General features: G+C 35.9%; 2 protein-coding genes across 2 annotated transcripts in view; one reads left to right on the forward strand and one right to left on the reverse strand.

Moving 5' to 3' along the window:
- LOC306880902 (alpha-N-acetylgalactosaminide alpha-2,6-sialyltransferase 5-like) overlaps nucleotides 1-1582 on the forward strand; it is a gene marked incomplete at both ends in the record, with an annotated part of 34585 nt that extends 33003 nt beyond the window's left edge. Inside the window, 2 exons of the mRNA XM_079434708.1 lie at nucleotides 134-241; nucleotides 1336-1582. Coding sequence (XP_079290834.1) covers nucleotides 134-241; nucleotides 1336-1582 — 355 coding nt within the window. The remainder of the gene's footprint in view (nucleotides 1-133; nucleotides 242-1335) is intronic.
- Nucleotides 1583-6553: 4971 nt separating this feature from the next.
- Nucleotides 6554-13125, reverse strand: part of LOC306881096 (GPI-anchor transamidase-like) — a 45318-nt gene continuing 38746 nt past the window's right edge. The window contains exons 11-12 of the mRNA XM_079435006.1: nucleotides 7972-8112; nucleotides 6554-6995 (exon numbers count right to left, since the gene is read on the reverse strand). Of these exons, the coding sequence (XP_079291132.1) occupies nucleotides 7996-8112 (117 nt within the window). The 3' untranslated portion in view covers nucleotides 6554-6995; nucleotides 7972-7995. The remainder of the gene's footprint in view (nucleotides 6996-7971; nucleotides 8113-13125) is intronic.

Consider the following 13125-nt stretch of genomic DNA (forward strand, 5'->3'; position numbering starts at 1 on the left):
ATCTTGGGCTTGCGTGTGTGGAATTTCTAATGGAAATATCTTCTGGAATGTTAACTACAGCACGCCTCGCAGTTTGGTATTTATTGTATTGTTTTCAGCAGACAGTCACATTCTCTCTCTGTTTCTCTTCCAGGAGAATCTCTAACTCGTGGTTAAGCACAGGCTGGTTCACAATGACTATTGCCTTAGAGCTCTGTGACAGAATCAATGTGTACGGCATGGTGCCTCCGGATTTCTGTAGGTAAGTCAGATTTCACTGCTTTGCTTTTGGGTTTCAGCATACAGTGAGGTCCAAACTTGAGACCATTAGTAAAAAGATTATTTTGCATTCTTTTTGATTTTACATACACTAGTTAAAAATGAGGTTGGTAAGATTTTTTTGTTAAGATTTAAGATGTTTTAGAAAGTCTTTTATGTTGCATTTATTCAAAAATAAAGCATAATACTGTGGAATTGTATAACAATTTAACATTTTCTATTGAAATTATAATTTAAAATGCTGCTCATAAAACATTTATTAATATTTTTGTGGAAACTGTAATACTTTTTTTCAGAATTCTTTGATGAATAATATATATATTAACAATATATAGACTTTTTTTCTGGGGGGGGGGCTGCATGTGTCCTTGTTGAATAAAAGTACAAAATTCTTTCAAAAAATAAAACCAAACCCCAAACTTTTGATCAGTGGTGTAGCTATAAATGACTTTTGACATTTAAATTTATACAGTAAGATTGATAAGATTGCTGACCTAGAAATAATTATGCACTGATATTAAAATTATGTAATGAATTTCATGTTATAGCCCTTTTTATATAAGATTATATACTATTTTTAAAATTAAATGTTTAGTTAGCTGATAACTGGTATCCTTATTAGAAATAGGGATGTTGTTTACAATGTTTCAAAGTCCTAAATCTTTCTGTTCGTTTGTTAATTTGTTAAAATTGTATTGTGAATCACATATTTCCAATGTGGTCAAAGATCTTATATTTCTGCAGGTTTGTTCAGGGTTTTCTCCCTGCATAGTGGGTTATATTGCCACATTAGCCCCTGCTGTGTACCAGTGCTACGAGAAAAATAATCGAGAGCTGAAAATTAAATGGTCCATTGTGATACCCCACTGAGGCATGACCTCTCCCCCCAGCCATTTTGCAACCATAATGTATTACATAAAATCAATTAATTCCCCTTAAAGCCAGTTATTCTCTGAACCAAATCAGGTTAATTGCCTTGAAAATGAATATCTAGCTCAGGATTCATTTGGGAATCGGGGGAATGAAATGGTACCTTAACACGGTCCCCATTTTAATCTCTGCTCTCATTGTGTACAGGGAGTCTCAGCACCCCTCTGTCCCATATCACTACTACGAACCGACGGGTCCGGACGAATGTGCCATGTACATCTCCCACGAGCGAGGCCGGCGAGGCAGCCACCATCGCTTCATCACAGAGAAGCGGGTCTTTGCCAGCTGGGCTCGGACGTTCAACATCCATTTCTACCAGCCGGACTGGAGTCCGCCGCCGTTACCGAGAAACAGCACGGCAACCACAGCCTTTCCCCGATCGCAGAAGACATGACTCTCACCAGAGCCTTCAAAGATCTCCAACTGCCTCAGATGGATCACTGGCTAATTCCTGTTGCCGTGTGGATGGAGCTTTACGCGTTGGATTGACTGAGAGAGACTCGGATTCAAGGATAACTGATGCTTAAACATTTTCTTTTGCACATTCATTGTTTCTTTAGGTACAAAACGCATTCCAGTAGTCTGTACGCATCCATATTTCAGCAGTTTATTGAGTATCACTGGGAGTTCTTTGTTTTATGCAGTGTATAGGGAAAATTAGAAAGGGTGGCGGATCCAAGAGCTCTGGAATGTCGAGGATCTGCCCGTAACAAAATTTGTGCTAAAGAGAATGTAAAACAGCATTTGCAGGTTATTTTACTTTTGTAATATGACATATTATTGAAAGAAACGGAATAGTCAATGAGAGGACAGAATGACGGCACTTGATTTTATCCAACTTTGATTGTGTAAAATGGTCTCTGTTAGAAGACAGTGCTTTTTGACATCAGCAGAACAGGAAATGCAAGGAAATGTCTTTTTTGGATTCATTTTTATGAAAGATTACGAAGATAGTTTTTAAAATAACATAAAGGGATCAACTGTTCGCAGTGAGGCCTGAAATGTGCAATAAGAAAGTAAAAACAATGCCATTTTGTTTTATTCATGTTGACTTAAATAATCAACCCAACAATGTCCAGTGTATTAACGATGCTTACACTCTTAAAAATAAAGGTTTATATATCGGCACGGATGGTTCCATGAAAAAAGGTCAACATCCATGGAATCTTTTAACTGCAACAAGTCTCTTTTACAGTGAAAAAAAAAATCTTTAGATTATTAAAATATAAAGAAAATAGTGGTTCTTTTATTAACTTTCTGTCCATAGAAAAGCTCACAGTAAAAAAATTATATGATTAGTAAGTCATGCAACTTCTGTTTTTATATTAAGTTGAGAAAAAGTTATATCAAATTCAACTCGATTGAATATAATTCAAGTTGAAATGACTTATACAACCAAGTTGAATAGACTTTTCTAAACTTTTCTAAACTAAAGAAAATTAATTCAGTTCACGCCTTAAATATTTTACTTTCTAAGTTGAAATGGGTGGCAATTTTTTTGTGTGTATTTTTGGAACTAATTTTTTTTTTTTTTTCTATGGCATTGCTGTGAAGACTCTTTTGAAACCTTTATTTTTAGGAGTGCATAATATTTTAAAAATGTTAGACATTATCTTGAAATGTATAACAGGTGAATTTCATAGTACAGTTTTGAATCCTTTTATGTTTTTTATTTTCCTATTTTATTATCCCAACTGACACTGTATTTTTATTTATTTATTTATTTAATGCTTTGAAATTATCTTGAGAAAACACAATTAGAGCATTTTTTTCAAACTCATTGCACTGCTGAAAGTGTTAAACCGATAAAAGGTGCAAACGAATGTACTTGATTGTGAGACTGATTTTAAATGTTTTAACAAAAAATAAATAATAATATGCAGTGTAATTCTACAGTTTTGATCAAGCTTTCTCACATTTATCAAAGCTGAAATATCTAAGATGAATCCTGCTGGAATGCGTAAGGATCGACAAGAAATGCAGCAGCATAAGGGCAACACAGGGCATATAAAAATGAAATCGAAACCCAACATCCATTATTTTTCTGGTCAGTCTGGAGAGGAGCATGTCAGAGGTGTACAGGATGCACACAGGTGTAATTACGGCCGTCACAGCAGGAGGCCATGCATCGTTGACCATGAATGCGCTGCACCTGTCAGTCACGCAAATGTACACACGCGTCGGGACTGTTAAAGCAGCCGTCGCATTAATGCGCCCCAGATGACTGACAAGTTGGCATTGCTGTTGAATGCACAAATGTTTGCAGCTATGAGTGATGAGTCGCCCTATTATAGTTGAATTATTGCAAAAGCTACTGTTGCCTGTCTATCTTGAGGGGAAACAAGAATTCAGCGACTATTATTTCTGTATGCTTACAGCTGTGGAGGAAATCATGTGAAAAACAGCAAGTAGGAGAAATGTTTTCAAGATAAAGTCATTCCTATAATAATAATAGGGTTATCTTAGTGGATCTGGCCACAATAATTGAGTTCATTTTATATGAAAAAAGACAAATGATGCAGTTTTAAATTCCATTGGTAAATAGCTAAAAGGTTAATTAAAGGAATATTACAGGTTCAAAAGTTGTTCAGAATCATTTCAACTTGTTCTTTAAAAAAGCAAAAAAACAACAAGGCTGTAATGAGGCTCTTACAATAGAAGTTAATAGGGCAAATTTATGATGGATTTAAAAGCATGTGAAGCTTATAATTTTATAAAAGAATGTGCACTAATTTTCTTGTTAAAACTTGTGTTATATACACTATAGAGTTGAACAGTTATACAACTCTATATTATAGACTATATTTACAGTCACGTTAGATTTGAGATTTTTAGGTATGTTGTTCAGGGTTATTAAAATTAACCCATTCTTATAAAAATATATATATACAGTGGGTACGGTAAGTATTCAGACCCCCTTAAATTTTTCACTCTTTGTTATATTGCAGCCATTTGCTAAAATCATTTAAGTTCATTTTTTTCCTCATTAATGTACACACAGCACCCCATATTGACAGAAAAACACAGAATTGTTGACATTTTTTAAAACTGAAATATCACATGGTCCTAAGTATTCAGACCCTTTGCTGTGACACTCATATATTGAACTCAGGTGCTGTCCATTTCTTCTGATCATCCTTGAGATGGTTCTACACCTTCATTTGAGTCCAGTTGTGTTTGATTATACTGATTGGACTTGATTAGGAAAGCCACACACCTGTCTATATAAGACCTTACAGCTCACAGTGCATGTCAGAGCAAATTAGAATCATGAGGTCAAAGGAACTGCCTGAAGAGCTCAGAGACAGAATTGTGGCAAGGCACAGATCTGGCCAAGGTTACAAAAAATTTTTTTGCTGCACTTAAGGTTCCTAAGAGCACAGTGGCCTCCATAATCCTTAAATGGATGACGTTTGGGACGACCGGAACCCTTCCTAGAGCTGGCCGTCCGGCCAAACTGAGCTATCGGGGGAGAAGAGCCTTGGTGAGAGAGGTAAAGAAGAACCCAAAGATCACTGTGGCTGAGCTCCAGAGATGCAGTCGGGAAATGGGAGAAAGTTATAGAAAGTCAACCATCATCAATGCAGCCCTCCACCAGTCGGGGCTTTATGGCAGAGTGGCCCGACGGAAGCCTCTCCTCAGTGCAAGACACAAAAAAACACCTGAAGGACCACAAGATGGTGAGAAATAAGATTCTCTGGTCTGATGAGACCAAGATAGAACTTTTTGGCTTTAATTCTAAGCGGTATGTGTGGAGAAAACCAGGCACTGCTCATCACCTGTCCAATACAGTCCCAACAGTGAAGCATGGTGGTGGCAGCATCATGCTGTGGGGGTGTTTTTCAGCTGCAGGGACAGGACGACTGGTTGCAATCGAGGGAAAGATGAATGCGGCCAAGTACAGGGATATCCTGGACGAAAACCTTCTCCAGAGTGCTCAGGACCTCAGACTGGGCCGAAGGTTTACCTTCCAACAAGACAATGACCCTAAGCACACAGCTAAAATAACGAAGGAGTGGCTTCACAACAACTCCGTGACCGTGACTGTTCTTGAATGGCCCAGCCAGAGCCCTGACTTAAACCCAATTGAGCATCTCTGGAGAGACCTAAAAATGGCTGTCCACCAACGTTTACCATCCAACCTGACCGAACTGGAGAGGATCTGCAAGGAGGAATGGCAGAGCATCCCCAAATCCAGGTGTGAAAAACTTGTTGCATCTTTCCCAAAAAGACTCATGGCTGTATTCGATCAAAAGGGTGCTTCTACTAAATACTGAGCAAAGGGTCTGAATACTTAGGACAATGAGATATTTCAGTTTTTCTTTTTTAATAAATCTGCACAAATGTCAACAATTCCGTGTTTTTCTGTCAATATGGGGTGCTGTGTGTACATTGAGGTAAAAAAAACGAACTTAAATGATTTTAGCAAATGGCTGCAATATAACAAAGAGTGAAAAATTTAAGGGGGTCTGAATACTTTCTGTACCCACTGTATACAATTTAAAAAAATATATTTAAAATAAATAGCTGAAATAAGATAAAAAAAAATGAACAATTTTATTTCAGTTTCATTTAGATTATTATTAACATTAAAATCATGATTATTTTAAGCTTAATTTACATTAAACCCACAATACTGGTACAGTATGCACGTGTTCTTGTTAGTGTAACACAAGACCACTTTCTCATCTCCAGGTTGTGCAACCCTGTAGCCAATCTTTGAAAGCAGAGAGAAAACAAAATGAACAGAATAGCTCAAGTGTGGCACTGTGGTATGATATTGGTGAGAAATAAAGCAACATGGGCCACCGCAGCTAGATCTGGATTACTACACTAGGAGTCTTTCTCTTGGTGGTGTATTGATCAATGGTGGCCCAGCTACTTTCCAAACAGTGAGTCGCTGACTGAGAGACAAACATCTCCGGCTCTGAGAAAAAAGAGAGATGAAATCACAGGGTGCTGAGCTATAATTAAACCCCAAATATATGTTAAGCCAGCCCTGGAATTACATGCTAAATGATTTCACATCACAAAATCATGAAATGCACTGCAGAATCAAAAAGAACTCTGTATATTCCCTCTGTGCCAGCTTATAACTGCACAAAAAGCCAAAAGGTCTTGCATCAAGCCGATATTTATATTATTAAAATTAAAGTTAGCAGGTGTTTATCCATTCACAGCTCTCCTATAACTCAACATTGTTACGAGAGTTCATTTCATAATGCTTCTCCATTTTAAAATGTGAGTTCTTTGTTCTCTTTCATTTCATGCAGAAAAAAAGAGCTCCTGCTCCTTTTCCCACTATTTTTCTGCTTTATTACTTTCCTTCGAATTGAAAAGGAACAGAACATGAAAAGCTTTCAGAGACTTTTCACAGTAGACTTTATTCAAAACGTCACCTTTAACCAGTTTTATAATAAAAAACATGCAGCAAAATGCTAGAGAACATAAATGGGAAAAGAAATGGCACTGTAGAAATTCTTGTAATGCATTTCCTCACACAACGTGAGTGCCAGTGAATATTTTAATGTGAGCTCTGCTCTCCTAAACAATCCTCAGTTACCGACAGTTAATGATGCATTAGACAGACAGACTCAATTAGACAGTCCAATTTGTCAATCTCTCGTTCACACTTGCTGTGTAGCTGGGGGTGAATTCGGTCGACCCCTTTTAGAGCACATTCGTAACAGTTCAAGTGCAGCAGAGATGCTAATGGATAGACACAGGACAGAGCCGTTTGGTTGCTGTACATGGACATGTTGTTTGTTGTCCATTAATTCCTCACATTGATGATCTCATGAAAATGTCTAGGTCATAAAAAAAACAAAGAAATTCAAACAAAGAAATACAATTTTGCTTAAAAAACAAAGCCTATTTTAGGAGAAATTAAATATTTGTACTAATTTCATGACATTTTCTACCCACTTCTTGGCAGTCAGTTGCCAGCAGTTTAATGATATGTGTGAAAAACTATTTCATTCTCATTGCTATAATTGGAAAATGAATGTTATGTTATTTAAATTAAGGACAGTGGTGATTACACATCATGTTATCATTTGTTGTACTTAATTTGATGTATGCTGATTAAAAAAGCATCACTGTATTACAATGAGATGTTTCTTTTCATTAAGATAATGAAGAAAAAAAGTAATGATCCTAAAATAGGCTTTATTTTCTTTATGCTAAATAATTACTAATTTTCATTGATAAAATACGGCCCGTGCATTATTTGTGTACCCTGAAAAGCAATGTCCTTTCCCACTTTAAATAACGAGAATGCAAATTACAAAGTTCAATTGAAACAACAGATCAGCAATTGCATATATAGATTTAGATTATCTGTTTTAAAAAAGAAAAAACGCATCTCATCCCACTATGAACAAATGAAGAAATCTGGGAGGAGTGCATGCCCTCATTACAAGTTACAATTCCACATGTGCCATTAACAATGTTAGAAAATAATTTAATTTGCTCTGGGCTGAAGAGATGAAACTATAACTGGAAATTGAAGAACAAACAAACAAACAAAAAAGTATGCTTCTCCCCGCAAGCTGTCTGTGTGTGTTTAGTTCAAAAGAAACGCCCTGTGTGAAATTCAAATGGACTTCACTACTGAGCTCCAAACAACAAAGAATGTTTGAACGTAAGAAGTCAGAGCATGTCACTTTCAAAAAATGATACACAGCAAAACCCAAAGAAAACAAACTTGCATCAAAAAATAAATAAAAACCTATTCCTGACCAAATCAATCATGAAGAAAGTTAGGCTGGACTCTTTTATGACCTCTGCGGTGCTGGGAGGGATGAATCAGAAGATGTGTTTGAGATGTTTGATGCCATAGGTCTTGAAGAACACGAGCAAGATCAGAGTCCAGAGCCCCAGAATGAAGCCATCAGGAGGGTGCCAGTCTTTCTGCTTGGGTTTCTGTGAAGACACGTCAGCGACAACTCAGATGAGTCTGTTTCATATCACGAAGGACTGAATTTCATTTGCTCTTGATGTACGATGCAAACATATGGTAAAGCGTCAAACAATGTCCTCTCTAGTCCAAAACTGTTTTCTGAACACATCACAATGTAATACAGGCTTTACAGAGAGGCTGTTATTGAAGGACAGGAAAGCACAAAACTGCCAACAGTAAATATTATTACCAACCATAAACCTTTTCAACACTTTAGAAAGTGCAAACAGGAAAACATTGTTTCCCATTTCACAGAACAAAAGAAAGCAAGAAGAAATGAAAAAAAGAGAAAAATTAACAAAAGGATACGTGAACAAACAAACAAAGTTGAAAGAAAGTGAATCAACTACAAAATAAACAACAAATGAGAGACAGAAAACAAAAGAAACAGATTTAAAGAATGAATGAGGTAAAGAGCAAGCAGACAATAGAATAAAAAATTAAAGAATTAACAATCAACTGAAAGAATGAAAAAGAGCATGTGAAAAATGTACGAATGAACAAAAGAGAACACACGAAGTAAAGAAAGATCAAATAAATGGTAATGAATGTGAGCAAAAAAGAAAAAAACCTAAATGGAAAAAATCAAATAAAGAACAAGCAAGTAAAAGAAAGAAAGGGAAAACAAATAGAATGAACAAGAAAGAAAGAAAGATGGTAAGAACGAAGGAAGGAATGATCAAGCAAATAAATAATCGAATGGAAAAATGGACAAATGAAAAACAGAATGAAAGAAAGAAAAAAGGAACGAAAGACAATGCATGAGAGAAAGAAAAAGCAAGCAAAAAAGAAAAAAAAGAAAGAAAGAAAAGAAAATCTAATCAGACAAATCAGAAAGAAAGAAAGAAAGAAAGAAAGAAAGCTATGCAGACTCACTTTAGCATCAGGACTCATCCGCCTCACTCAGTGTTTGCACATTTACAGCTACATCATCACTTTGTGTATGAATATTATACATTTAAATCACCCACCATTAAACATGCATCACCAGACGTGCATTTATATGCTAATGCAGACTGAATATTTTACTGAGAAGAAAGCTTTAACTTCTAAAGAGAAAGTGCTCCTAACTTCTCCAATTCTAACAGAGGGGCTTGTGAGGGTCTTTGCTGCACTGTAGGTGAACATGAGTGTGTTTAACTGCAGCCCTTCATTATCAACCTAAATACACCTACAGCCTGAGGCCCGACTCATGTACACATACACGCGGACCACCAGAGTGCACATAACTCGCAGACGCCACTGGGACACCGGAGACATTTTGGGGATTAGGGAAGACATTTTGCATTATGGGTAAGGATACTACAGAACATTAGTGCATGTTGTTTATGCCTTGGAGCACTCAAGGTCCTTCCCATCATCATCGCTTTGGTGAATATACAATATGTGACCCTGGACCACAAAACCAGTCTTAAGTCGCTGGGGTATATTTGTAGCAATAGCCAAAAATACATTGTAAGGGTCAAAATGATCAATTTTTATTTTATGCCAAAAATCATTAGGATATTAAGTAAAGATCATGTCCCGTGAAGATATTTAGTAAATTTCTTACCGTAAATATATCAAAACTTCATTTTTGATTAGTAATATGCATTGCTAAGAACTTCATTTGAACTTCAACAAAGGCGATTTTCTCAATATTTTGACTTTTTTGCACCCTCAGATTCCAGATTTTCAAATGTTCTCGGCCAAATGTTGTCCGATCCTAACAAACCATACATCAATGGAAAGCTTATTTAATCTCAATTTGAACAATTCAGTCTAAAAGGACAAATCTCCTTTTAGACTGAATTGTAAATTTACAAATTTTCTTTGTAAAAAGACTAAATTTTTTTTCAAAAAATGAAAGTGTTTTGTGGAACAGAAAAGGAAATATTTTGAAGACTGTCCTTAGCACTCATTTCTATACAATAAAAGTGAATGGAAAAAGCTCCAAAATGTCAAATATGTGTACTATATTCCATGTTTTCTGAAGCCATACAATAGCTATGTGTGATGAACAGACTGGAAATATTACTGAAAATCTTGTCCTCTGCTGTCTGCATCCATTCTAACATGGTCTTTTGTGGGATCAATGAGACAAATAATTGACTAAATCTTAAATAAAGAGAAGGAAAATCTTCTAAAATGTAGTAAACAATGAAACATTCTTAGAAGCTCTACGACATTTTATAATCTTTTCAATCTTTTCATTTTAATTTAATTACGCAATGTAACAAAAATTAGTTTCCCTTAAATGGGTGGTTGGCTTTTTTTTTTTTCTTAGCTTGATTGTGTTTATAAAGAGTGCAGTCTAACATGTTAATGCTTCGTTTGATGGCATGGCAACAACTCTTCTTCTTCTCTAAAGCAGCGCAACATGACCTCCACCCCTTTGTTGCATGATCCCATTGGCGTGGTTTATCAGGGTTTGTGATGACACAAACCCGGGAAGTAGCTTGTTATAGTCCCTATGAGCCGTTTTTGTATATTAAATTGCCGTAATTTTAAAAGCGCCATTTACATTGAACTTTCAGCATCATAACTTTGCAGATATTGTTTATGCTCAAACAGCAACATTACACACTAACGTTAAAAAAGTTAAAATCGCAATCAAAACTTTAGGTCAGTTAAATTTTAGAACTTGTATCATTCATAATGAAATATTGGTTTAGTACAGATAAGTTTTTGCACTAATTTTTAAAAATATTTAGCTTTTGCAAGGATGGGAACATTCAACAGATTAGCTTTGTATAAGTTGTCAACACATTTTTTTCATGTTTGCATGAGTGTCTTATTGATGAACAAAACGTTGAGTTTGTGATTTCCGTATTCAGAATGTCAAACTTCAAGAAGAAACATTAAAAATAAAAGTGAAACAAAACTTGTTTCACTGTGTTATTAGTAATTGTGTTCTATTTAGGTTTCATACATTTTGATTTCAGTTTTAGTTCAGTTTATTTCCAGTTTTTCCAATTTTAGTGCTTTAACTAATTTCAGTCATGTCAATTATTTGCTAAGGCAACATTTCTAATTTTCATTTAGCTTATTTATTTATATCCTCAGCATATTTACATGCAAGACAATGTCTCTTGCTCGACCAGACAGTAAAATAGCAATAATGAGTGGCCTTCATCTGCATAATACATTGGAGCTGAGGGTGGAGGACAGCGGAGGAGACGTCCTGAGTGCTGAGGTGGTTAACCTCCACAGCTAAGAGGGGCATGGGAGGGTGAAGACTCCACATAAGGGGCTTTTCACATGGCTGAACACGGACTGAAGGATTGACTCTGACAGACTGCTCAGTCCACCTCCGGGAGCAGTCGAGGAACTGAGCTGGAGTTAACTAGAACCACGCTAATGAGGAAGAGGAGGATGGAGTGAGATCATTCAGATTATTACCAGGTTAAAAATTGTTTAGATCATGATGTTGGGACTTTTGAAGGCACTCACAAGTAAGAGACACAGTCCTTTGACAGTCAGTTATGGGATCAGACATTCTCATCTGGCAAATGATGAAATGGGTGAAAAATGTCAGACACTGCAGGAGGAACGCAAGAGACCAGAATATCAAAGAGTCTTGAGGATGGGCTCTTTTGATTTGTAACCACCTAGAAAGCACCCAGAACACTCAAGCCACCTCATAACAACATGCTAAAATCACCTGAACTGCATAGCATTGGCCAGATGGGCTAGTCATCATTACAAAACAAACCTGGAAAGCATAATCAGGACGGGTCTATCATTTCATTTGACAAGCACCAGCTGACTCTATATAAGGGGCTTCCAAACTTTTTTGTCAGTTAAACCCCTTAGCAAAAACATGTGAAGTACCCCATGATATTTTAAGTTAATATTTCAATAATTAACACATTTGCATGTTCACGAATCTCTGACATTGGTTAATGGTCATATGACATGCAATAGATCAAATATTTAATCAGTAATATTTTTTGGTAAATGTAGTTTGTGTTGTGTTTTAAATTTGACTAGCTGGATTTTAAAATAAAACCTCTTTTTAGTCTAAATAGTCTCTCAGTTTACATTACATTCACACTTGTGTTTTAGAAACCCAATCAAATGTAGTAATATATTACAATATATTATTATTATCGTTGTTGTTATTATTATTATTATTGTAGTTGCTGCTTTAACTCCTGGCTGGTGGAATAATCTTCCCACCCCTATACGGAATCGATCTTCAAGCAACAACTGAAAACTCATCTCTTTCGGCACTAATTGACTTCATCCTAAACTCAAAAAAAAATAAAAACTTAATCTTTCCCTCTATCCTTCTCTCCTTCCCTTGCTAGCTTGCACTTATTTGAACAATGACTGAGACTTGGTGTTACGAGCACTTCCTCTGTCTGATTGCCTCTTCAAGATGATTCGCTTCTTGTATTCCCCAATTGTAAGTCGCTTCGGATAAAAGCATCTGCCAAATGACTAAATGTAAATGTAACTCTACAAGAAGATATATTACTGTTTCTATTGCACTGTAAAATAAAATATTTGTATATTATATTCTTTTTATTTTATACTATGCGCTTTAAGTAAAATACTAATATTTATGTCTTAAATTCCTTATTTTCAAACATTCAAAACCTTGAGCGTGGAATATATCAAAATTACAAGCTTTTATTTTGGCAAAATACTGTGGAAATACTGTAAACGTCTGCCCACAAAAATGATACAAATCTGTAAATAAAGTGAACCTAGCACACGTTGTGTTCCCAAATGCATATGAAACTCGCAGCACATGCAGTGATGGAGTTTGCTTTATTTACTGTCAACGGAGAAGCTGAATACACCAGATCTCCAGCTTCTTGCATAAACAAAGTACCGCACTTTGATTTGAAGCACGCAGGGCATCAGACTATACAATTATTTAATTCAACCACAGTCTTTGATTTGATAATTGCAAAGTTATTTTGTGATTATCATGCAACTCCATTTATTTTAATTTGCATTGGATGTAATTAATTATTAGCTTTTCA

Source organism: Barbus barbus (assembly GCF_936440315.1).
Source record: "Barbus barbus genome assembly, chromosome: 15".
Classification (NCBI taxonomy): Eukaryota; Metazoa; Chordata; class Actinopteri; order Cypriniformes; family Cyprinidae; genus Barbus; species Barbus barbus.